The 23,951-nt window shown below is 38.0% G+C and overlaps 5 protein-coding genes across 17 annotated transcripts in view; 2 read left to right on the top strand and 3 right to left on the bottom strand.

Annotated features, from left to right (window-relative positions):
• The first annotated feature begins 105 nt into the window (after window positions 1-105).
• Window positions 106-2,583, top strand: LOC122405608 (facilitated trehalose transporter Tret1-like). Its single transcript, XM_043410522.1, has 3 exons — window positions 106-388; window positions 980-1,387; window positions 2,294-2,583. Exons 1-3 carry the CDS (start codon window positions 373-375, stop codon window positions 2,530-2,532), a joined length of 663 nt encoding a protein of 220 aa, XP_043266457.1. The 5' UTR covers window positions 106-372; the 3' UTR covers window positions 2,533-2,583.
• An 801-nt stretch (window positions 2,584-3,384) lies between these two features.
• Window positions 3,385-8,380, top strand: LOC122405604 (facilitated trehalose transporter Tret1-like). Of its 3 annotated transcripts, XM_043410516.1 has the most exons (5): window positions 3,385-5,737; window positions 5,828-6,055; window positions 6,152-6,337; window positions 6,443-6,597; window positions 6,715-8,380. In XM_043410516.1, exons 2-5 carry the CDS (start codon window positions 5,944-5,946, stop codon window positions 7,642-7,644), a joined length of 1,383 nt encoding a protein of 460 aa, XP_043266451.1. In that variant the 5' UTR covers window positions 3,385-5,737; window positions 5,828-5,943; the 3' UTR covers window positions 7,645-8,380. The 3 variants fall into 3 exon arrangements, with proteins under 3 accessions (XP_043266451.1, XP_043266449.1, XP_043266450.1); XM_043410514.1 differs by having other exon boundaries at window positions 6,152-6,597; XM_043410515.1 differs by having other exon boundaries at window positions 3,385-6,055; window positions 6,152-6,597.
• LOC122405606 (uncharacterized) lies at window positions 7,857-9,873 on the bottom strand. The gene is made up of 5 exons (XM_043410517.1): window positions 9,702-9,873; window positions 9,246-9,465; window positions 8,409-8,730; window positions 8,088-8,327; window positions 7,857-7,996 (listed from the first exon to the last, which is right to left on the bottom strand). Exons 1-5 carry the CDS (start codon window positions 9,851-9,853, stop codon window positions 7,887-7,889), a joined length of 1,044 nt encoding a protein of 347 aa, XP_043266452.1. The 5' UTR covers window positions 9,854-9,873; the 3' UTR covers window positions 7,857-7,886.
• Window positions 9,874-10,012: 139 nt separating this feature from the next.
• On the bottom strand, window positions 10,013-12,744 carry nero (deoxyhypusine hydroxylase nero). Of its 3 annotated transcripts, none has more exons than XM_043410521.1 (4): window positions 12,644-12,744; window positions 11,649-11,778; window positions 10,864-11,187; window positions 10,013-10,563 (listed from the first exon to the last, which is right to left on the bottom strand). In XM_043410521.1, the coding sequence occupies exons 1-4, from the start codon at window positions 12,680-12,682 to the stop codon at window positions 10,250-10,252; spliced, it is 807 nt and encodes a 268-aa protein (XP_043266456.1). In that variant the 5' UTR covers window positions 12,683-12,744; the 3' UTR covers window positions 10,013-10,249. The 3 variants fall into 3 exon arrangements, with proteins under 3 accessions (XP_043266456.1, XP_043266455.1, XP_043266453.1); XM_043410520.1 differs by lacking the exon at window positions 12,644-12,744 and adding an exon at window positions 12,099-12,344; XM_043410518.1 differs by lacking the exon at window positions 12,644-12,744 and having other exon boundaries at window positions 11,649-12,344.
• A 249-nt stretch (window positions 12,745-12,993) lies between these two features.
• Window positions 12,994-23,951, bottom strand: part of Moe (Moesin) — a 29,922-nt gene continuing 18,964 nt past the window's right edge. For 4 of the 9 annotated variants that reach the window (XM_043410506.1, XM_043410507.1, XM_043410505.1 and 1 more), the window contains 8 exons: window positions 21,253-21,276; window positions 19,879-19,911; window positions 18,820-18,942; window positions 17,985-18,587; window positions 17,286-17,528; window positions 16,819-16,994; window positions 16,436-16,655; window positions 12,994-16,353 (listed from right to left, as the gene is read on the bottom strand). In XM_043410506.1, coding sequence (XP_043266441.1) covers window positions 16,189-16,353; window positions 16,436-16,655; window positions 16,819-16,994; window positions 17,286-17,528; window positions 17,985-18,587; window positions 18,820-18,942; window positions 19,879-19,911; window positions 21,253-21,276 — 1,587 coding nt within the window. In that variant the 3' untranslated portion in view covers window positions 12,994-16,188. The remainder of the gene's footprint in view (window positions 16,354-16,435; window positions 16,656-16,818; window positions 16,995-17,285; window positions 17,529-17,984; window positions 18,588-18,819; window positions 18,943-19,878; window positions 19,912-21,252; window positions 21,277-23,951) is intronic. The other 5 variants (XM_043410508.1, XM_043410511.1, XM_043410513.1 and 2 more) reach the window with 3 other exon arrangements.

Raw genomic sequence — 23,951 nt, 5'->3', positions numbered from 1 at the left:
CGTTGTTCGTCGTAGTGCGATTACTGGCTGGCTGAACCGGGTGTGGGAGTAAAAAGAAAAGCATTTGGGAGAAATCCAATTGAACTTTGCTGTGAAAAAATAAGTCATTCGGTGTTTGACGATGACCGGAGACATTGCCAAAAATATTCAAAATCTTGACACACCACAATTTAATGAAATCGAATTAAGCAGAAGAGAATATATGAACGAAAATTCGCTCTGAGATCTTCAACGTCAAAAGTAAACGAAAAACTCGTACTGTAACTTGGAATTGTGACAATAAGGATTCCGGGCAAGCCCGAACAACAGGAAAGGGCGGGTGTCAACCGCATCCGTCGAAGGGAATCTCGAAGCAGAATCTCAAGACAATTGATGGCCGGATTTGTCGGTAAGCAAATTAAAAATTCTTTACCTGCCCAACAGCATCTTTTGCTACTTTTTACTGTCCCACGTTTAAGGGAGGGTCCTGCTTTACAAAATCAAAAAAATCGATTGTTTTCGAGAATGTTTTCGGATAGACGGAAATGACTCAGCACAGCGAACTTTTAGGTATATTTTCAAGGATATTTCAAGAGTACAAAAACATTTTTTTAATGTGAGAAATACTGATTGTGCATGGTTTATGTTCAAAGTCTAATTGTCTAAATTACTCAGCTGCGTACAATGTGAAGATCGTAATTATTATCTGCAACAAAAATTCCAATTTTTTTTCCATTTTCATATGAATTCCTTCCATAACCCGAAAAAAATTGCGAAATTCTATATTTTTAGCGAGTTTGAAAAAAAAAGGTTTCTAGAGAAGAAGAATATCACTTCAACGTGCTGTGAATATAGAATTTCGCAATCCTTGAAACTACACCGAAAAGTTGACTATAGTAAGCTATTTGCGTCTATCCTAAAAACATTCCCGAAAATAGTCGATTTTTTTGACTTTCTAAAGCAGGATCCCCCTTAATGACAAGTTTCTTTTTTTTCTAAGCGAATTTGGCGCTGATAAATATTGGGCTGCTCCTCAGTTGGTCAACCGTCAACCTGCCATCATTGCAAAACGAAGAAGCTGAGATTCGAGAGACTTCTAGCGAAGGTGCATGGATAGTAAGTTCTTTACCGATGGGCTCTTGCCTGGGACCTGTAATTTCATGCCAACTGGTAACTAGAATCGGTCGTAAATGGACGCTACTTTTGACTGGGATACCAAACGTCGGATCTTGGGTGCTCGTGTATTACGCTGTAAACGCACAAATGTTTTGCCTCGCGCCATTCTTCTTGCTCATGTACGTTGACGAAATCACGAGAAAAAAACGCGAAGAGTCCTCGGGAGTATCAGTGGCATCATGGTCTCGTTCGGAACCATCCTCACATCGTTGGCTCTTTCTGCTCGATACCGGTACGGAATTCTTCAATCGCAGTAGTAGAAAAATAATCAAGAATAACTCGAAATAGAATGAGTCACAAATTTTAAAAAATTCTATAAGCTTTTCATGTTCCCAAACTCCCGAAAATTGTTCGAGCATTTCAGTTCGAAAATTGCTTTTAAGGAAGTTGAGGCATTAGAATGAAAATGATGTCACCGCTTTTAAACCGATTGCATCTTATAAAGTGAAGTGTAAAAAAAAATCAGTTAAATTTTCAGACAGTTTAGGAGCGTCGTTGCTGAGAAAAATCAATAACAATTTGGGCCAAATAACATGTAATCTTATGGAAGTCAAGACACATTCAGTGATATCTCCGTTAAAAATGATGCTAAAAATATGAAATTTTTTGGGCAACATGAGCAAGGCTTGCCGAATAATGTCAATTTTTTCAGATTTATTAGGAGATTTGCTGAGATTATATTAATAATAATCTGTTTTCCGTGCAGTTTTTTGAGGCTAGGATCGTCACTGTTCGTGTTTTCGACCGAGCTTTCACCAGTTTTTCGTCTTTTTTTCCCCAACTTTTCTTTAAAGTGTATGCAACATTGCCAAACTGTAAACTGGCCTAACTTTTGAAAGGTACAGGTCATCACTTTTGGGTAAAAAAAAATGACTGTACAGCCTCAACTTCCTTAAAGCAATTTCTTTACTCACATTTTGTCAAAAAGTTTCCGAAATCAAATTTAAATTGCAAAATCATTTGTTAATTATGCCATTTCGTTTCCCAATGACGCGTTCACATCTGTCTCCCCTCCGGTTCTTACGGACCTTAAAAAAAATTGCACTCAGTAATGAGAAGACTTTAGTAAGACTTTAATAGACACAATGAGAAGAGGATCTGAAACTCAATGGGAAATTTTATTGAATATCTTTGACAGACTTTGTCTCTGATCGCTATCCTGCCATCGCTGATATATTCGCGTTTGCATTCCTACGGATACCGGAGACACCGTATTATTATTTAACGAAGAGAAAGTTGAAAGAAGCGAATGGAGGGCTCATTTGGTTGCGTGAGAAAGGAAATGTGACTTTGGAGCTCCAGCGGATGAGTATCTTCACAGGGATAAAGCGTCGTTTAAGGAGGGTGGATAGCGACGATACAATGTTGCCATGCTAAACCATGTTGAAAACATTAAAAATTTCAAAATGATAAGAATTTAATAAAATTTGGTGAACATATTCTTTAGTGCCAAATTTGACAATAAACATTTTTTAAGATTTTTCTTCTGTACAGTTATCGAGTAATTGATCGCTAAAGTTCACGTGTATAAGCATAGCATTTCCATATACATTCCGGGCATAAGAAATAATCTGCTTTAATGCGTAATTACTCGATAACTAAGCAGAAAAAAATTTTGCAAAAAATTGTGTCTTCGCACGTGATGTTGAAGAACATTATCACCAAATTTGATCAATTTTTTATCATTTTGACGAATGTAGCCACCCTCCTTAAAAGAAGGACCGAAGGCGTTGGTAAATACGAATGGCAACCGCTGGGCCACCCTGATAGCTGCAGTGACTTTCGGTGCGCAACAATTGTCTGGAATTACAGCGATAACGTCGTATTCCGGTTTCATTTTAAAAGGAGTATCCGACGGGATAAGTCCTGAAATTGTCGTTGTTGCAAGCGGGGTCGTGACGTTGATTTTTTTCGCCTCAGCGTCTTTCATAGTCGATAAAATGGGAAAAAAAATCATCGATCCTTCTGTCATCGGTAAGCGAAACGTTGTCCCTTCTCTCGATGGGAATCCATTACCATTCGCGATCTGAGATTGAAGACGCAAATATCTTCTGGCTACCGGTCCTTTCGTTATTGAGCTGTTTCGCCTTTTACGCAATCGGTTTAGGGCCTGTCCCGTGGCTAATTATTTCAGAAATTTATCCCACAAACGTCAAAGCCTCCGCGATCATGGTCGTCCTGATATACGACCGACCATTGGGACGAACGAGTTGATTTTTCAGTCTCGCTGTACAATCGAAGCCATTTTTTCCCTCCTCATTATACTCTCGTCGTTTTTGAGACGAAAGGCAAACCTTTTGGAGAGATACAAGCTCGCCTCCATGGAACGCACAGCAAAGGAAATATTTATCAGGACAAAGTGAACTCTTCGCTTTCGCCGAGTCCAAACGTCGATGCCAATTTCCCTTCGATTTCTGACCCCCAGGATTTATCGATCCGATTCCAAAAAAATAAGTCGCCGCTTTTTTCAGTGAATTCTATCCAATAATGTGAGACAAAGTTATTGTATGACGATTTTCAATGAGACTAACAAGAATAATAAGAATAATTTTAATGGTAGTGAAGTTTTGATTCTTTTCGTGCCTTTTTTACGAGTCACTGCGATGTTTTTCATTTCATTACAGCAATAATCGTATTGTGATTTAGTATCAACGGTATTTAACGACGATAAAAAAAAAAGAGAGCTGGAGTACACGCGATTCATTGGACGAGTTACGCATCCCACCATCGGACCAATAAAAAGACATTAATGTTTCATATTTTTATGGAAAGCTTTCAAAATCCCGGGAAAGTGTCGTGAAATGCAGATATTTATATCGAATTTCCATTCGCCCTGCGTAATCATGTGCGTAATGAATTTCATGCAACTCTCCAATGATCGCACGATATTCTGGGCAATAATCTGCGAAGATAACGCCCGTAAACGAGCATGCATTCCACAATCACTCGAGCAATCACTTCTATAAAGCTCCTGCAAAAAAGTTTATTAATCAGATCGTGTAAAGAAAAGCGTTTTTCATTATTTGTCACATTTTGAGAAAGTCACGATTCATGCAGCTTGGAAAAAAGCAAAATTAGAATTCCAAGATTTTCGAGACATTTCGCTATCTTTGACTCCGCGTATCCAGTCCATTGAAATTCCAGGCTGCCCTCGTATTCACACATATCGAGCACAATGACGCAGCTCTCGCAACCATCACGTTTGTCATTGTCGAGAATCATTGTGCATTCCGGATGTGCTGTAGAAGCATCCCATATTCTCCACAGGATCTTCAAGCGATTCGTAAAAAGATGGCAGGATCCTTTTGTAGTTTACCAAGTACAAATGCTACTTCGTGCTTGGACATGAAACTTTCAGCTTTGAGTTGGAAAGTTTTTTACGTATCAATAGACGAGAATGAAGCAACTGGCGGGAGAAAAGTCAATTTATTTCAATGTTATTTTCCAATTCAAATTATTCTCTGTGATCAGTTCGATCTTCCAAATCAATGAAAAAATGGCGAAGAATTTTTCAATTGAATCAATGAACGTGAATTGATGATCGCGCGTCTGCTTATTTTCTTTGCAAATCGATTTTCCAGATGTGAAAAACCGTGGCGCGAGGACGCTGTCATCGGAACGAGAATTCCGGAGACGAATGTGGCTCGGTACCGATCGAGATACGGAACCTTTTTATCCGACAATATTTTTTTCCAGAAGCATGTCTATGGTGCCATTTTCCAGGTCAATTCGACCCTGAAAACAAGTTTTTGCTACTTTCTTTACCAAAATTCTTTCAAAATTATAATTCTACTCGAATTACAAATTTGTGTAGGTGCGTTCCCTTCCTTTTTGGTCTAGCAGCTGGGTCACTTTATGCATCTTTCCATATCGGGAAATTTCGTATTTTTCTTTCTCTTTCGAATTCGAAATTTCATTACACAAAACTAAAAATGGATTTCAGAGTCGACAATATTGACACAAATCAATCGTTCACAATACTCTTTAAGCTGCAGTTAAGAGTGCGTCCCGACTACATGACTGTTGATGATTTTCATGATTTTATTTATTCCACTGAGATAGAAAAACAATGAGCAAAATGAGAGGCAGTGATTGAACAATATCAAACAAGAGATTCCAATTTTTTGACACAACTTGGAGCTCTCGATCGCTTCTTACTCTTTTTGTAATTTAAAATCATCATGAAATTGGAGTTTCGGTTTTTTCGAAGTATTCGCATCTCTAGAAAAAATCTTTAATTAACAATCTGTCAATAAAGTTTCATTCAACTTTGTGCAATGTGAACAGTGGATGAAAAAAACAAAAATTTGACATTGAAATATTAACTGAAGGTATTCGCAGGTTGGAATGCAATTGTAAAATTCATTGCACTTTCCAACACGATAAACTGCAATTATATGCATCGCTCGTCGTGGAGTAATTATCGTCCGACTGAATTTGGTGAGAGCAAAAAAAAATAGCATGCAATTCGTGCAAGCTCGCGTTAGCCTCGCAGTCGAGCAACGTGTGCCAAGTTCAACAACAATTGGTGGCATTGTAAAAATATCCAACGTTTGAACGGTCGTTGGATTGGAGATATCAGGTAGATCTGAGAATAAAAATTTGAATAATAATAAGAAATCGAATGAAGAAAAGGCGGTTCGATCGTTTCAAATTGGAAATTATTCTTCAGAGACGAACTATGTGCACAAATATTCGACCTGAAACCTTCAACGCCGATCAGATCAACAATCTAAGCGGAGGAGAAAAATTCCAACACGAAAAGTCTCAAAAATATAAATTGAAATAATGAAAATAAATATTGCGAAGAGGCTCGAGCAACTGAAAGAGGAAAGGAACGAAGTTCGCACGACGACACGAAAGAGCAGTATCTTTAGGCAGTTGTTAGCTGGATGTACCGGTAAGTAAAAAAAATTGTTCATTTCGCTCAATGCTGTTCGCTTTTCTCCTTATTTCACGACTTCATGTATTGTTTTCTTTTCGTAATTTTTCGAAGCGAATCTAACGCTGATAAACGTTGGGCTGCAATTCGGTTGGCCAACTGTGTCGCTGCCAACTTTGCAAGATGAAAAGGCTGAAATCCATGTAACATCGAGCGAAGGTGCATGGATCGTCAGTTTTTTATTGGTAGGGGCTTGCCTCGGGCCTGTGATTTCAGTCAACTTGGTGAATAGCATCGGTCGTAAGTGGACGTTACTTCTGACTGTGATTCCGAGTATCGGATCTTGGGTGCTTGTTTATTACGCTAAAGATGCACAAATGTTTTGCATCGCACGATTCATCGGAGGGATTGCCCTCGGTTCTACTTTTGCAACTGTGCCGATGTACGTAGGCGAAATCGCTGAGAAAGAAACGCGAGGGGCCCTCGGAAGTGTCGTTTGTATTATGATTTCGCTCGGAATCATCCTGATCTGTGTCCTTGGCCCTTTCTTCACGATACCGGTACGAACATCTCCACCAATCGGCTGGAACATTCGCGAAGGCTGATTGCACGAATTTCTGTACTCTCGTTGCAAGTAGTAATCGTTTTTTTTTCATCAAGCCAATAACTGTTAACAGATCATGTCTCTGATTGCTACCGGCTCATCGCTGATATTCATGATTACATTCATATGGATGCCGGAGACGCCTTACTATTATTTGACGAAGAGAAAATACAAGGAAGCGGAGAGGGCGCTCATTTGGTTGCGTCGAAGGAGGGATGTTGATTTGGAGCTCCAAGAAATGTGTATCTTGACGAGGAAAGAAGTGCGACTGGAAGGTGGAATAAAGGAACTGATCAAAACCAGGGGAAATCGTTTGGCGACCCTCATAGTATTGGTGACTTTCGGTGCTCAAGAAATGGCCGGATTCACCGCAATAACAGCATATTCCGGGCTGATATTACAGGGAATTGCTGACGAGATTGATCCTGGAATCGTCATTACGGCAGGGGGGGTTGTCACACTGATATTTTTCTTCTTAGCTTCTTTCATTATCGACAAAATTGGAAGAAAACTGTTGATGTTTCTGTCAGCGGTGGGCGACATATTATGCCTTGTTTTAATGGGCCTTTATTTCCAACTACGGTCTAAGGACACGGAGGATGTGAATTGCATGTTTTGGCTCCTCGTCGTCCCTCTGTTGGCTCTTCAAGCTTTTTACGCAATCGGTCTTGGACCTGTGCCCTGGGCAATTGTCTCAGAACTGTATCCCTTGAACGTCAAGGCCTCCGCGACCATGGTCTTCTCCATTTATTCTTCAATACTCAGTTTCTTTACTTGCAAACTGTACCAAGTTGTCACCGACCAATGGGGAGAACCCGTCGTCTTTTACAGCTGTGCCACCATCGAAGTGATCTTCATTGGGCTGGCCATGTTCATCGTTTTTGAAACCAAAGGCAAATCTTTTAAGGAAATTCAAGATCGTCTTAATGGAATCCATAGAAAAGAAATAACCTCTCCAGACAAAGCCAAACTTTTCATCGTTGATTCACCCAGCAATGATTAATTTCCTGCAAGTAGAAAAATTTACGTGAATACATCGACCAATTAGATTGTGGAAAAATATTTAACCATTCACCGTTTAACTTCAATCATGGGAAAAACGATAATTTTATGCTCAAGAACTCTGAAAATTTACCATTAGATTTTTTATAGCGCTTCATCAAACTCAAGCATTTAATTAATTGACTGGATCGGAAAATTTCAATGAAATGAAAATATTATTTTGGCTACCGGTTCTTTATCATTTTAAAGCTCTGTTGCAGGATGAACAACATTCCGTTTATCTCTTCGTCGTTTTCTTGCACGCTCAGCATCAACGACCGAAGTTCGATCCTTTATCGCAAAGTCGCTAGAAGCTTAAAATAATGGATGAAAAATTAAATGAAAAAAATTAACTATACAATAAAAGTTTTTCGTGAAAATCCAAGAAAAAATTTAAATGCACACTTTTTTGAGCTTCAGCTTGAACTTTGAAGTCTCCTTGGACTTTGGTCGAGTTGACATGAGTTTTCGAGGGTTTTCTGGAGGATGGCCCTCTTGATTGATCTTCCTCGATGGTTTCCATAGGTTTTGATGCCATCAGAGTCACAGATTTTGTTTCTCTATTCTTTCGATTTTTATATTTATCATACCATGAATATTTATGGGAACGAGTATTCTTGAAGTTTTTTGAAAGATTTTGAAAATCTAGACATGCAATCGGCAATGAAGCTTTAATAAAAAAAAATTGATAGATAAAATATGAAAATGGGGTTCGTTATTTTTTACCAGTTAATTTGTGAGTATTCTCTGCACTAATACTTTTAGAGCTTGTCATTGCTATTGCGAAGTGTTTGATTGGTTTGGACCACGGATTCGTGGCATTTTCCGACGAAAGCTTATTCGTTCGATGTTTCGCTACGCCTTTCTTAGTTTTATTGTGATTGTCTTTTTCCATAGAGAGAAAAGAAGACATTCCTGACATTTCCATCTCTATGGAAGCCCAGAACGCCGTTTTTATTTCCCAGTAGCGTTTTTTCAAGATCCAATGCTCGAGCGGCCTTCCGTACATTGAGGGAGGATCGCACATAATCAACCAGCCACAAAATTGCTGGAAAAAAAAGAAAAAGTACTGAAACAAATTGCCAATTGTTGGATATTAAATTATCAAATGAAAACGACGATTTTTAAGAGTACTTTGTTTTTTAACGAACGTTCGTATCTTTCAAGCAGCTCAAAATCTTTTTCTCTTTGGAGTTGCATGAAATGAACAATTCTAGGCAATAATCCACCGAAATATCGAACATGAACGAGCGTACATTCCGCGGTCATTTCATCCGGAAGCTCTTGAATAAGCATCTCCAGAAGATCCGTCATAAAATTCTTCGAATAAAGAGAACAAATATTTTTTAAAACGCCATTTAAATTTGAATGATAATAACTCTTTTACAGATTTCCAGTGTTGTAGAGTTTCGGCAAACACTTCAATAAAAAGTTTAGTTCGTTGTTGAGGTTCAAATGAAAAAAAAAAACTTTTACGATATAAATTTCGAAGCGTTAAAAATTCTAAATTGAATGAAAATGCGTTATTTTGCTCTTAGACTCCAAGATCCTTCGATTACGAACTTCCAAATCTTGGGACGACAGTTGCATGTCCTTGTGTATCATCGCTACATAACCCAAGAGATGATCCCTCTGACGTCGCTTCTTCGAGTAATCGATAAAAAGAGCGCTCACTACGGTGCAGACAGCCGAAATTTTTTTCTTTATTCTGGCATCTTGTACAAACTCTGGAATATTGTCGTCCTGGAAATACTTGATATACTGGGGATGATTGCGAAAAAGTCTGTCCGATTTTCCAGGAAAAACGAGAAAAATATTCATTAGACAAAATATAATAAAAGTCTGGATGGATTGTTCATTTAAAAATGAAAATTTTGGAGCGAAAAATATTCAAACTTTATAAATATTCGGAGAATCTAGTACACGACACACCGAAAATATACAGACGAATAGTTTAGTCTTTCTACTCGGCCAAAGATCTAGAGGTAAGAGCGGATGCAAACAAAATCGATTGCTCACATGGCCGAAAATACCGCAGCGTAGCGAGTAAGATCGAATTCCACAATCCGCCAAACTTTCTTCATAACTGCGGTATCCTTCGCTCTAACACGATAAATACCATTGTGATTGTCTGGACGAATAGTCGAGCTTTTTGATTCAGAAAAACCCATGTTCGAATAATTTTCGAGGTTACGTTTTAATCATTTTCGTTTCAAAAAACTTGATGAGTTTTTATAACATGACAACTTCAGGTGAGAGGCACACATATGCGGTGTCCCCGTATTCTCGAATCTGAGCCCCTGAATTTTTTGAAAGCTCAAAAAATTGAATTTTATTTTGATGTGTTTATTAATTTATAAAATAAGTATACAACTTCATTTAAATTTTTTTAAATTACGAAATATCTCGATGCTTCTGTTGAGAAACCAATTATAAGAAGTATAAAAGCATTTTTAATTCACTGTCACATTCTGAGATAGCAAGAATTCGTGGAATGCTATCAAAAGCATAAATTGTGTGTATCCCAAGATTTTTCAAATATTCTTAGTGAAATGTTGCGAGAATTATTAATGACTCGATATCTGATTTAACGTATTGGCGTATTGAAATTCTGGGCTGTTCTCGTATTCACACATATCAAGAGCTATGATGCAACTCTCACGAACAACGCGTTTTTCATCGTTGACATAATCATTGAGAATCTTTGCGCAGTCTGGATGTGCTATCGAACCCAGAGCCTCCGCGCACTCGTGCCTCACCATCTCGTTCTCCTCAGGATCTTCGAGCGATTCACGAAGATATGGCACTGTTATACTCTCTTGTAGTTGACCGAGTACAAATGCGATTTCGTGCCTGAACAAAGCACTGCCAGCTTTGAGTCCTAAACATATTATTGTAATGAGAAAAAAATGACTAACAGATTGAAAGAAAATCGCAAGTGTTGAATTTATTGTAATTAATTAAATTTATTATTAACGAACAAATGGATGAGTGAATAGAAGAAATTTCGTCCGACATTGATATACAATGCCAAATAAATTTCAGAAACAGGAACCAATTTTTCATTGACTCTACTTTTTCAAATTCTTCTTTCATTTTTTAAGCAATTAATTTTACTGAAAAACAGTGCATGAATGATGATGAGGATAAAGAAGGTTAAGAAGTTGTGAAAATTTCGAACCTGCAGCCAATGCAAGCACGCTTTCTTCTGTTCTCAAATTTCGAAGAGCAAACATAGCTCGATAACGATCAAATAGTGGTGCATTTTCGTCAAGCAATGTTTCTTTGAGAATGCTGACTTTTGTGATTCCTACTGGTGGTGCTGGATCAACAGAAGCATACGGATTCTCAGGCAATTCTTCAGACGAACTTTTTGATTTCTCAAGCCATTTTATGCGTTCAAGTGCCAATTGACATGTCTCTGCTACTTCGGTCACTGAATCTTTGCTGTATTCTTCCAAAATGGGAATGACTTGAACATCTCCAATTGCACCAAGGGCTTCGCCTGTACATAAAGTGACTATTGAACAAAACAGAACCTAGAAGTCATATTTGAGTATGTACAACTAGTCAAGAACTCAGGAGAAATGTCTTTTTTGTACTAAAACATAAAGTCGCAGAGTTAATGGAACTTGATACTTTAATTCATATTAATCACAATGTTTGCCTCAAACGACGCTGAAGTTTGCAACGTCAAAGTCCAACAAAATGAACAAAAAAACATTTGCAATTCACCAATTTTTTATTTTACAGAGTTATCGGTACAGGTTGAAAAACTACGAATTGCAAATTCGACAGAGAACAAAATTGGAGAATTACTAGAGGGTTTCTTTAGATCATTTCGTTGGACTGCAACGCTGCAAACTTGAGCACCATTGCCTCGACTGTTTTGATTTGTGATCGTCTCATTTGCGAACATTTCAATATTTGATTAACACAAGCTACTATATTTATATGAATCCTTACCTGCTTCGTGGCGCACCATAGGTTCTTGTATTCTGTCTTTCAAAACTTCAACGAGCACAGGAATGGCTCTGGAGTCTTGCATTTGGCCAAGACAGTACGCGAGTTCATGTTTCAGCAGTGCAGATGAATCCTTGAAACAATTTTTTATTTGTTCTATACACAAGTCACCACCAATGTTTTTCAACGTAAAAAGGGCTCGAAATCTTTCTTTAAGAGGACGATTCTCGTCGTTTAATACACGGCCTATAGCCTGAATGTTTTTGCTATCTATCGATGACATTTTTCCTCATCAAAAAGCATGTGATAGCTTCACAATTTAATTATATTTCGTCTAAATGTTAAACTATAAAATTACTCTTATGTTAAAAAAAAAACAAATTTTTTCATTGAATGTAATAACTATTTTTTCATCACTTTCTAATTACAACAGATGTGCATCCTTGCAGTTACCGCGATCATGCGACATGTGACTTGATAAAATTTTAAGGTTATGACGAAGAAAACAAGCAGCGAAGAAACAAGCATGATGGCTAACGTCATCACGTGCTACATCTGAAGTCAAATGCCATGAAATGTAATCAAAATACGTCAACTTATAGTATTCTCTGAAGTACTGTAATTATTTAATTATTAAAGAAACAAATTTTGAAAATTTTCGAAAACAATTGGAAACGCTGTCGCTCCTGTAAAGACTCTCTCTGGCAGCGACTCGTCATAACATAAATGTACTCGTCTCAGAGTCGCTGCCGCGACTCTAGATCACAAGTATATCAATAAAAAGGTAATCTACGAATACGTGCGAATACATTTTTCTTCTATTTTCGATTTTTCAAATGTGCCTCGGAAACATTGACTCATTGTTATATTTTATTTTTGAATTTATATACACTAGCTATTGGCTATTGCTACATTTGCATTTCGTCGCTAATGGGTCATAATATAGCCTTACGTTTGATAAAATTCTCTTTTTCAGAAGTTTGAGCAAAAAAACGTACTTTTCTCGTCGATCTACATGGTTTTAATGGATGAGCCATGATATCCTGAAGCAATCATTCCCATGAACCTGTCAAACAAATTTAAGGTGGAATCAAACATTTTCATATATCCATTAGCATAAAAATAATATCCAAAATACGAGATTGAAAACAATTTAAAAAAACGAATGAACTCGAAATGTTGATAAATCTATCGAATATGGTTCGTTCTTGATACGAATATTTCGCTCTTGTAAATCAAGTTTCTTTTTCCACTAATAAAACGGAAGAGCGTCAACGCAGTCAACCGTATAGGAGAAAGGTTTCGGCAACATTTCGTGCAGGAAAATTCACAAAGATACGAAAAAGCATGCGTTGATATGAATTTTTATTTAAACAATTTCTAACTTTCTGGACAAATTACAAGTCATTTTTTACCTCTTTCATTCGCTCATAAATTTCGCCCACCAACAAATTGTTTTCCCCTTTGTTGTCTCTTTTACCACATTTTAATATACAAATAACTACGATTCTCTCTATATTTTTTGTTTATTTTAGAGCGTTAGTATGTCTGTGTTGTTGTTTAGTGAGTGGTCGTTTGTCAATCCGTCGTATAATACTGCTACGGATTCTCGTAACGTAATCATTTTCAATCTTTCGTCAAATATTCCTTAAAGCGACGATTTTTTTTCCCCCAAATGACGAATTTCGAGAACATATTTCATTTATAGTCAAGCCTGAGAATTTTTTGGTTAAACGTACTTTTGGACGATTGAACACGTTAGGAAATTAGATTCTCTTTATACGGCCCATAATCCCGATTTTCATTCACCCTTACTCCGAATTATTTCGTCGAGTGCTCTCACTCTCAATAATCTTCGTTTCAAACCAGATTATCAACACCGGTGAATTCTAAATTTGATTCGCATCGAAATAAGCCGAAAATCTTCAAATTTTTTCGTTCTCTCCTACAATATTGGAAACCCATCCTACCTTTTTGACACAGACCAAAAAATTGCCAAATTGATACCAAGAACGATTGAATTTCAATCCGGTAAAACAGAATGAAAGTTTGCTCGATTTCGATTATTTTTCCGTTCAAAATTTACTCTGACTTATTTTCAGTTTTAAGTACGTTAGCAAACTATTGTTTTCATTTTCCTTTTCCAACACATAATTAAAAGCACCGAAAGAAAATATTGCAAAAAAAAAGTATTTCGTACTCTCAATCTGGAATGTCCCGACGTCTTGATAGAAAAAAATATATATATATATATATATATATATATATATATATATAGCACGTCGAGTGTGGAGAGCGTTCCTGGCATTCATTATTCCTGTCGAATTCCTTTTGCGAACCATCGTACAAGAGAAAAAACTTTACGATTATTTATAATTTTTATATGTAATATATTTTTTTATTTCTCATGGACTTTGAAGAAGTTCTATTTCATTTTGTTTTTGCTTGCACGTTACTTTAGCCTACGGATAAAAATTGGCGACTATAAAATTGTTTTCCTTTTTGTAGCTCACGTTTAATATTATTTGAGTAATAATAATAATAATAATAATAATAATAATAATAATAATAATAATAATAATAATAATAATAATAATAATAACGCTACTAAACTGTAATAGTATTAATACAATAATAATAATATTAATAATGCTACCAATCTGCGAACGTTAATATTAAATATGATCAAAAAATGTCTATTATCCCTTTTCATAGGTGGTGTGTTTATTTCCGAAATGTGCCATGTCAATTGAATCCGGTCTATTACTTTTTCACCCTATTTTTTTTTTGCATTATCCCCTCGACTTATTCAGTTCGAAAAATATGAGTGTCAAAATCTCGATCGTCGAGAAAGTGACAGGAATTGACCGACTTAAGACAATATATGTGATATCAAACGTAGAAAATTCTGCGAGAGAAAGATCGATGGTACATTTTTCCAATTTCGTCGATGAAAAAGGAAACAAAAGTGTCTGCCGTTTGATTGTTTCCGTTGGGCCGAGAAGAGGGATATTGGCAACAGATACTTTTAACCCCGTGTTTCGATACATTTTATATGCATACATAAAAATAAACGTTAAGAGGATTCTCAAACAAAAAATACAAGGCAGACCTCTTTGATTTACCTCTATTTTCCTCGTTCATTTTCTCCCACACTTACTTTCATTCCGACTCAAGTATCCAATTTTTTTTTATTTTCCCTTCCCCTCCTCCCGCCCATCTTCAAAACCGTCGAACTGACGATTTTCTCGTCAATTGTTGAGCGGCCGCCACCACCATCTTTTGCAGAAATAGCCCAAGAACAAAGAAAAAAGAGACACGCTTCAAAATGCGCGAACCTTTCATACGTCTCTTTTTTTCTTCCCCATTTTTTTCTTCTTTACAATCTACTAAGAAGGCCACGAGTGTGTTCGATATAAAATCATCACTAATTCGTAATATATATTTAAATATACGCTTATATTTATATATATGTATATGTGAATCATCATTTGTTCAGGATAGGCCTCGTTGGGCAGTTTCATAAAATTTAAAAAAAAGCAAGAGAACGGCCGCGGTCTTCGTCCGTTACAAATTTTTACATTGCTCGTTGTTATTTTTTTTTCTCTTCCTCTCGTCTCTACTTCGTGTGTGTATATATATCTAAACACATACACATAAAATTCAACGGATCTCGTAGCCTGTTCGATCGATGAAACATGAGAAGGAATAAAACACAAGCCGGCTCTGGGGAGGGAATTGGAAAATGCTTTTAAAAAAAATCTCGTAGGCTGAAAGGTGAAAAAAAAAAACGATGCATCAATCTCAACGAATTACATCGTTTCTGGTCAAACATGCTGGAATAAATTGTTGCCAATCTTGATAGTGAAAAAAAAACGATGCAAGGAAACTGGTAGGTTTCGGACTACGAGCAATGAACATAGAGAGTAAACTGGCAATGAAGATTCAGAACCAAATAATAAAGGGCAACGTGCTCTGGGATATTTCAATGTATATATATATATATATGTATCTATATATATTAATTTGTTTTGGGCAAATCAAAGGAAGACGTATGGAACGCGAGAATTTTCGTTGATTCCGGACGGTTGATAATACAAAACGCGAAAAAAAAACAATCGAAAATATACGAAATTGACGTCGTCACATTGAAATCGTACCAGCGCGTTTCTTCTTTTCGTTCTTTCCTTTTTCTCCGATAATTATGATTAGTGTGGCTTCGAGATTGGCATCAACGAAAATTCAACACGTGTCTCCAGGTCCACGGAGCCACGCACGCATACACACACACACACACACACACACACGCGTACACACAAAGACACACACACGCACGCACGCACACGAGAATCCAAGAGCGGGACAGAGGATAATCGCAGATTCCTCTCAGCGACTGCGTTTTCGTTATCTATTAGGTTCCGGTTCGTCGGTTTATTCGGGTTGATGGTTGTTTTTGCTTTTTGTTTTTCATTAATTTTTGGGTGAGGGTTCGTTTGTTTCCTTTCTATTTTTTCTTCGATGGTAGGATATTGGATAATAAAATTTACATGTTCTCGAACTGATCGACGCGACGCTTGGTGTTGCCCTTCCGAATCTCCCGGAGCGTCTTGTACTTGTCGCGTCCCTGACGCACGTTTTCCCTATGAATTTTGTCCATCGTCGTTTCTTTCGTCTCGTCTCGCGATTGTGCAAGATCTTGTTTTAAAGCCTGTTCGACAGATTAAAAACATTAATATGCATGAGTTTATTTCACAGTATCGCACATCGAAACACAATTTATTCGAAAGTACCTTAAGCTGATCGTAAAGACGATCATTTCGTTCGGCAAGGGTGCGTCGTTGCTCAACAGGATCGACGATCGATTCATCCGTGGCCAAATCCTTCGTAACATCACTATGAGGCACTTCATCCTCGCCTTCTTCTTCGCCCTCTTCCTCGTTTTCCTCAACGTGATGATGACGCGGGGTTGTGTTGGCTTGGAATGCCCGATCTGCGTCTTCCTGGCGGATTCTTAAGAAGAAAACGAAACATTTAAATGAGAAAAACATAATGAAACTATGTTGTATATTTAAAAAGGCAATAAGTAAAAAAATGAATAAATAATGAAAAGAAAAGCAAACGACGCTCTAGAAAGTCTAGAAAATATCACAGGAACAAAGCCCAAAGTGTATACCTGGCCGCTTCAACCTCTTCTTGCAACCGTCGGGCTTCTGCATCCTTAGCTTCCACTTCCGATTGAATGCGCAATACTTCCTCCTGCTTGGCTCGGATTTCTTGTTCCAATTTAGCCCGCTCGGCTGCCTCCATCTCGTGCGAACGTTCCAATTTTTCCATCATCGCAGTCAATTCCTAAAACAGCAATATAATCACGATTTAAGAACAGAAATGAAGGAAAATCTAGGAGAAAAAATATTCATCCAGATCGGAAAGAAAAATTCTCGGTAATAATGGAAAAGGTATCAATTCTCAAAGCATGGATTTGATTATCACATCATTCTTTTCGGAGGAATAAAATAATTGTAAAACTTCGACTTTTAGTCGACCCTTCGTTTCTGCAAAACGTCTGCTGGAAGAGAGGAGACTTTATGGCAAAATTATTTCTCTGATGGGCATAATAATGGAAAGAAGAAGGATTCGTACCTTCTGGCGACCCTCCAATTCCTCCTTAGCAGCCTGCAACTGTTTGAGCTGTTCCTCAAGACGTCTGATCATTTCTTGTGCCTCGTTCAACTCGGCTTGCCGCCTGTCCATTTCTTCGGCCATGGTTCGCAGCCTTTCCTCGTACTCTTGATGTTTTTTCTCAGCGCGTTCCCTCGCCGCAATTTCCAGCTGAAGCTTTTCGCGTTGTTTTTGCTTCGCGTGTTTTTCATCTCGAGCTTGAGCCTTGAACAAACGAATGATTCCATGTCACTTGCATGTTCCTAAAATTATCGACGTTTCAACAAATTGAATGTAGGTGCCTTGAATAAACTCGATCTCTTCGGAACGTTCGTAAGAAGTAAATATAATAAACGTCCGCGGGAAAATTGAAACGTTTGTAATAAATTCAAGAAGCAAAAGCAGAGTTCACAAACTCGTTCATAAGAAACGGTAACATTATTCAATACAAAATACAAAACAAAATTGGTTGGTACAATCACTTGTGATACAACGGATCATTGGTAGGACGTTATACGTGGAATAATTATTTTGTAAAATTTGCTCGGAAATCTCCTAATAAATTGGAAAAATATATTCAAGCTTTTATTTATGCATCCATTCACATATTACTCAAAATGATCTATGATGACTGATTGATTTTCAGTATTGATAGTTTAAAATATAAAATTGAACAAATACCTTCATTTGCTGTACGTCAATAGTGTCGGGTTTGCGTCTACGCATGTAAAGCTCGTGATTACCCATGCAAAGTGCCAATATTCTCTTGTTGATCTTGACGCGGGGTGCAAAGAAGACAAAATCTGGTGCCTTCTTGTCGATCGGTTTGATGATGAATTTTCTATCGTTGAACGATATGTTACGTATCTCAGACCACGGGAAGCCAATTTTGGGTGTGAGTTTGTCTTCCTTCTCGTAAATATTGAGACCGAGAGCGTCAACACCGAGCCACAATTCGGTGCCCTTTTTATTTCTGATCTCGAAATAATTGACGCCGTACATCTCAAGGTCTTGAGCTATCTTGAGATATTCCATGGTCGCGTCTTCTTGCAGCATTCCACGATGTTCCTGCCACCATGTTGTTATCGAACTCTCCCATTCCTCTTTGCTCATCTTGTGCTGGTCCATAACACGCTGAGGCAAGAGACGATCATTCGCAAGGAAACCGGCGGTGTGTCGCGACTTTTGGAAATCGCCGTGTCGCGCTTGTACTGCATAAGAGGCCAACAGCACCGACGTTTCCGGTGGGCAATATATCTCGTCCGAAAGAATCGCATTTTTTACCTTCAATCAAATTATTCACATTCGTTATACATACAATTGATTAAAAATTATAAAAGTATGATCCCTCGTTAAAACTGATTATATTTATTCAAATAATGACATTATTCAGAAACTGCTTGGGAAATTACTAAAAATCATCGATTTCAATGTCAATGTGGTACAACTCATCTGGAGATTTGTAAAAATATATTTTTCCCCGAAATATTATTTTGATGATTCGCGAATCCCTCACCTGAAGATAGAAAAGACGAAGAGTAATGTCCTGGATAAGTTCGTCGGCAACGTCCTCAGGATAGAATTTAGCGCGGAACTTGAACTGAAGTGGATTTTCCTTTCTGACTTCCTGGTTCATCACCTGTTGGCAGGAAATAAAAGTGAATTATTAAAATTTGTTCCTTCGAACATGCAATTCTATGAGCTGCGTGAAAACGTCATCTAGTCAAAACGTGCCGAAAGCTCGGTGCTAAATAAATGTTTTTGAAAAATCATTAATTACCATACAAATACACTGAGGATGAAATACAAATTTCAAAATGATCGATCATTTTATTCCAAACTGAGTAATCGTGAATGTGAACAAAAACATGCAAACGCACTTGTGTTTCTGTGATCGCGTGACATTGGTTTGGGGAATTGAAACGAATGGAAATAATCACCGAATACAAGTCGGTTCTTATCTCGCGGATAGAGAACAAAAAAATAATACAATGCGGAAATCGAGTTTGAAATCTGCATATCGACTTCTCAACATTTATTCAATTTCCAACCGCGTTTCAACCTTGACCGTTGACGGGTACGAACGGGGCGAGTGATTCGAGCCGCAGTGCCATAACTATTTTTCATCATAATTATCATCGATACACTACGAACGTCGGATCTTGCGTAACAACCATTTTTTTCGCAAACGAACAATATGTCTCACCCCGAGGATGTTAATCAACGATAAGAACGTTAATAATAAACATTACGAAGGTGCTAAAAGAGCATGAGTTTCAAACGAATAAACTCGTGTCTCGCGTGTAGGTGCTTCAACATACTAGCAAATGATTCCCTTCGTGAATCGATGAATGAATTTAGTATTGTTCAAACAAATCAATGTGATGATTGATTAGAAAAATTTCAAGATGAGTATTATCCTCCTCGGATATTTCAACGAAACGAACATGAAATTTTTGTTTTCATACAATTTTGTGAATTCAACACCGACTTTGAACTAAACGAAAAAAAGGTCTAAAAATTTGAGGAATCAGCACACGTAAATTGCTTTTAAAATCCTAAAATGGTGTCTTACATGCCAAATTTTTCTTCGCCCGCACGGTATTACCTGCAATAATTCGCAAGATATTTCAAGATCGATCATGAGTTAACGTAAACGCTCTAAATAGCACACTGGGTAAATTTACGAAATTGAAAAGTCATTTTGGAAGAAACAGTGCAATCGAAATCAGTCCCAGCGGACTGAAAATTACAAAATAATGTTACGTTAATGATCTCATACGGAGTTAATGAGTGTGAAAAAAAATCTTGGGTCATTTAATTACTGTTATCGGTCGAGTGCAATTAGCCATTCGGTCTTATCACTTCGTTTGGAGAGCAGAAGAGGGAGAAACGAGGAGGGGGAGGGAGATCGTGACTCGGGTGTGTCGTCCATATAAACAAGCGTCTTCCGGTTTTTTAACGCATTTTTCTTTCGCCTTGGAAACTACATAATCAAGAGATGTATTGCACGTACAACAATTGGCACTTGTGGGAAAATATTCAATTAAGAAAAGTGATTTACGTCTCTATCCTGAATTTAGCAAGTTTCTATCAACTACCGTGTGCCAGTGTCTTTGTTTTGTACAACACACTTGTTCACGTAGCTCCTTGGAGTTATTATTCAAACAGCCTAGATATAGAAGCGTAGTTAAATATCAATTGGCACAATGGAATTTCGATATATTTAACATTCAACGTCTTTTTTAGATTCAAACTCATTGCTCCTTCGTTCGAAATTTCACGAAAAAATAACTGACATATTATTCGTGTGAAGATTTAATAAAATGTAGATTTTTTAATATATATAAAATGTAAATTTTACTTCCCATCGACTTAAAAGTCTTGAAATAATTTTATCATTTTCTTTCTTCTAGTAGTTAAGTAGAATTTTATTTGCTTTCTTCTGTTTATGGCGAAACGTTTCGATATCTCGACTATGGTTAATTATCCAAATATTAGAACTTTCGAATTTCTTTACATCTTCGTTCACTGACCGGGGGGTTTTGCCTCGAGCGGAAATCGTCTTCAGATTTCCCCGTCCTGCAATCCGACTAGGTAGGAAGACTCCCGTCCGGCTCATAAACATTGTCTATGATAGCGCAATTAGGCAAAACCCTCTCGGAAAGTGCGTCGCCCTATTTTTGGTACCAATAAGGGAGAGGAGAATGGAAGGTTGGGTGGAGCATGGAACGGTTGGTACGCTGACACGAGGGCTCTCCGTCCGTAGCCCTCTGGCTGATTTTTGTCAAACCAGAAATCGTACCCCGGGGATAAGACTGTCCCTTACATGGTTTTTGCCCGTCGAATTTTTTATATACATACAATAAAACCGAAATTTTCATTTTACATCGATAAATGTACATGGTAATTTAATATACTAATAATTTAAAATGATTTAATGGCTTACCCTAGACAATAACGAAAGTCCACTCTTCCAGTTGTTAGTATTTCGGTCGGCATGCGTTTAAAGAATGGAAAGTACGGTAATGTTAAAGTACGATGAAAGTAGGGAAGAACTGTTTGAAATATATTCATAAATGAGAATAAAAAGAACGTGTGACGATGCAATGAATGAAAAATTACATCGAATCATCCTTAATGTCGGCCATAATCCTCGTTTACATAAATTTACAAATGAGACTGGATCCTGCGTAGATGGGAATGTTAGATTTTTTTTCAGAGTCAGTTATCGAATGGACAAATGTGCGAGATGACATCCGGGGTTCGCTGCATCGAACCGAGGCGACTTGTCAATTCGAAAACAACGTAAAACTTCGTAAATTTTATATTCCGGAGCCGAGATTTTCGCGCCGTTCGAAACGATCGATGACGGCGAAATCATGAGAGCTCGAACGATTGAAAAATTTCGAATTGAAGAATCTCGAATGGTATTTGCGGCGTCGATAGAAAATATAATTAACGAGGTTCTCAAGGCCCCTCGAGGGCAAAGGATCGAGAATCAAAATTGTACAGGCCGACACGCACCCATGCATCTCAAATACGCTGAAAATAATTTTTATAATTATTGACCCTGAAATCCATCCGTCTCGCGCATCAATCTCGTAACACTCGTGTAATTTAGTGGCATCAGGTAAAACGGGCTCGAGGCCGTTCGTTACGTGCCCCTCAACGAAAATCTACATACACATACACAAATACACGTCGATAAGATGAAACCAACAACAAATTACACGTCTCTGACATTCGTCTGGAGGCGAAAAGCGCCAGAGAGACAGAGAGAGAGAGAGAGAAAACGTCCCGTGGCAATCTTGAACTATTGCCAAGCGGTTGACCCGCGCGTGGTTTTCCTGATAGAATTCCAAGGACTGTGGCTAACCGGGATTCTTTTCTACACCGTATATCCGCTACACCATAGTGACGAAGCGAAACCGTGTCGTCCGAGGTCACAGCTAGGAATGAAGAGGAGGAAAAAAGCTTCGCTATTTCAGAGTGTGCGGTGTTTGATCCGAAGAAACGAGCTGCTTCAAATGCTCCTCATTATTCTATTCCTGGTTATTTTTAGATTTTTTTTTCAATTACACAAAAATTCCATCAAAATGAGCTCGCAAGATTGAGAATCTGTGAAGAAAATGGGATTCCGGAGAGAAAACTTTTCGAGGATTCGTCTCCCTCGTGTACGCCGTTGACGGCAACATCAATTATTGAAATTAGAGCCGCGTTAAAAAACAAAAAACGCTAGGAGGGGAGCAAAGTAGCCCCTTTTTAGCCCGCTCGGTAAATCAGCCCGAGCGTTCTACTTTCGCCACTCCCACTTTTTGCCAACGACTCGTCGGTTCGACTGTCACTTTATAAATGTTTATAAACGGTGGATCGGACGTGAAAACCGGCGAGATCTTTTCTCCCGAGAATTTCTCGATCCAACTTATTCGAAGGATCCGAGAGAGTTTGATATCGACTTTCAGGACACACTCACTGTGAAAACGTGGCTCAGTCGGCTGCTCATGGCGGATTCAAGATTCTCTCGTTACGTGCCTCTGACACGAATCGCAGTCGAGTCGATCGCGCAAAAAGCAAACGATCTATGAAAGCAAACTCTTCGCAATCGTCCTCTCAACGCCGATGTGCTTTGGGGAACAGTGGTTTCATAATTGTCGTTATAAAAGAGGCTCGCGCATGTACGAAAGAAAAGAACGAGGGTGCGTCGAGCGTGAAGTCTGGACGGGGCAAAAGCTTGTCCCGCCGTCATCGATAGTTGGCCCGAGAGATCAGTGGCCTGGAAAAAACCGTCATCGTTGAAATCCTCGCGTCTATTTGAATCATACGGTGCTTACATCGGTGTATTATTCATCGCAAAGTACCTTAGTATATTCATCGTGATTCGTTGAACTGACGAATCCACTTTGACAAACTACCATAAACGTACGTTCCATTGAACTGGTAAATTCAATTATTGTTTTTTCTTTCCTTCGTATTTAATTTTCATTCGAATAAATTCTATAAATCGAGCCAAAAAGCATTTTTTTGTGTAATCGAAAATGTACAAATGTTGATTGATATCACAAGAAGGTTTTTGATAAGAATTTCTTGAGGTTCTCGAAGCTACAGAGTAAAGCCCGAAACTCTGTCGGGTAGGCTCGATTGAGAATGTGGTAGTTGTAAAAATCGTTAAGTGTGCGGAGCAATGAATCAGCTAAGAATCGTGAACTGTTCTCCGAGAAATGCGGCGCCTCTCTCGACGTCTCGCACCATTATTAAGCCAACGATACTCTTATCTCGGGAATGCGAAGTTGGAAATTGCTTCGGTTGTTACGATTAGAAATGTCTTTGGATATATTCGTCGTTGAGAATAAAAAGAAAAATATGATCTTGTTGACGGTGGAACAAGGATTAATCGCGAAGCCATTTTTTTCATGTTTTTCAATAATATTTCGATATCGGTCGCTCGCTGACGAAGCTTTCGAGGAATAAGTCGATCGGAAACGCTCGCACAGTCTGTATAGGACGATGATACGTCAAGAAATATAATCGTCGTCGTGGCTCCCGAGACATGACGTAATCGCACATTTCACGATATATTATCATATATAATAATGTCAAATACATACAATGTATGTAATTGGTACGTACGGGATATAAGGGGGTGGC

Source organism: Venturia canescens, chromosome 1, assembly GCF_019457755.1.
Source record: "Venturia canescens isolate UGA chromosome 1, ASM1945775v1, whole genome shotgun sequence".
In the NCBI taxonomy this organism is placed as follows: domain Eukaryota; kingdom Metazoa; phylum Arthropoda; class Insecta; order Hymenoptera; family Ichneumonidae; genus Venturia; species Venturia canescens.
The sequence above is the reverse complement of the archived record's forward strand: the minus strand, read 5'-3'. Positions and strand labels throughout refer to the sequence as shown.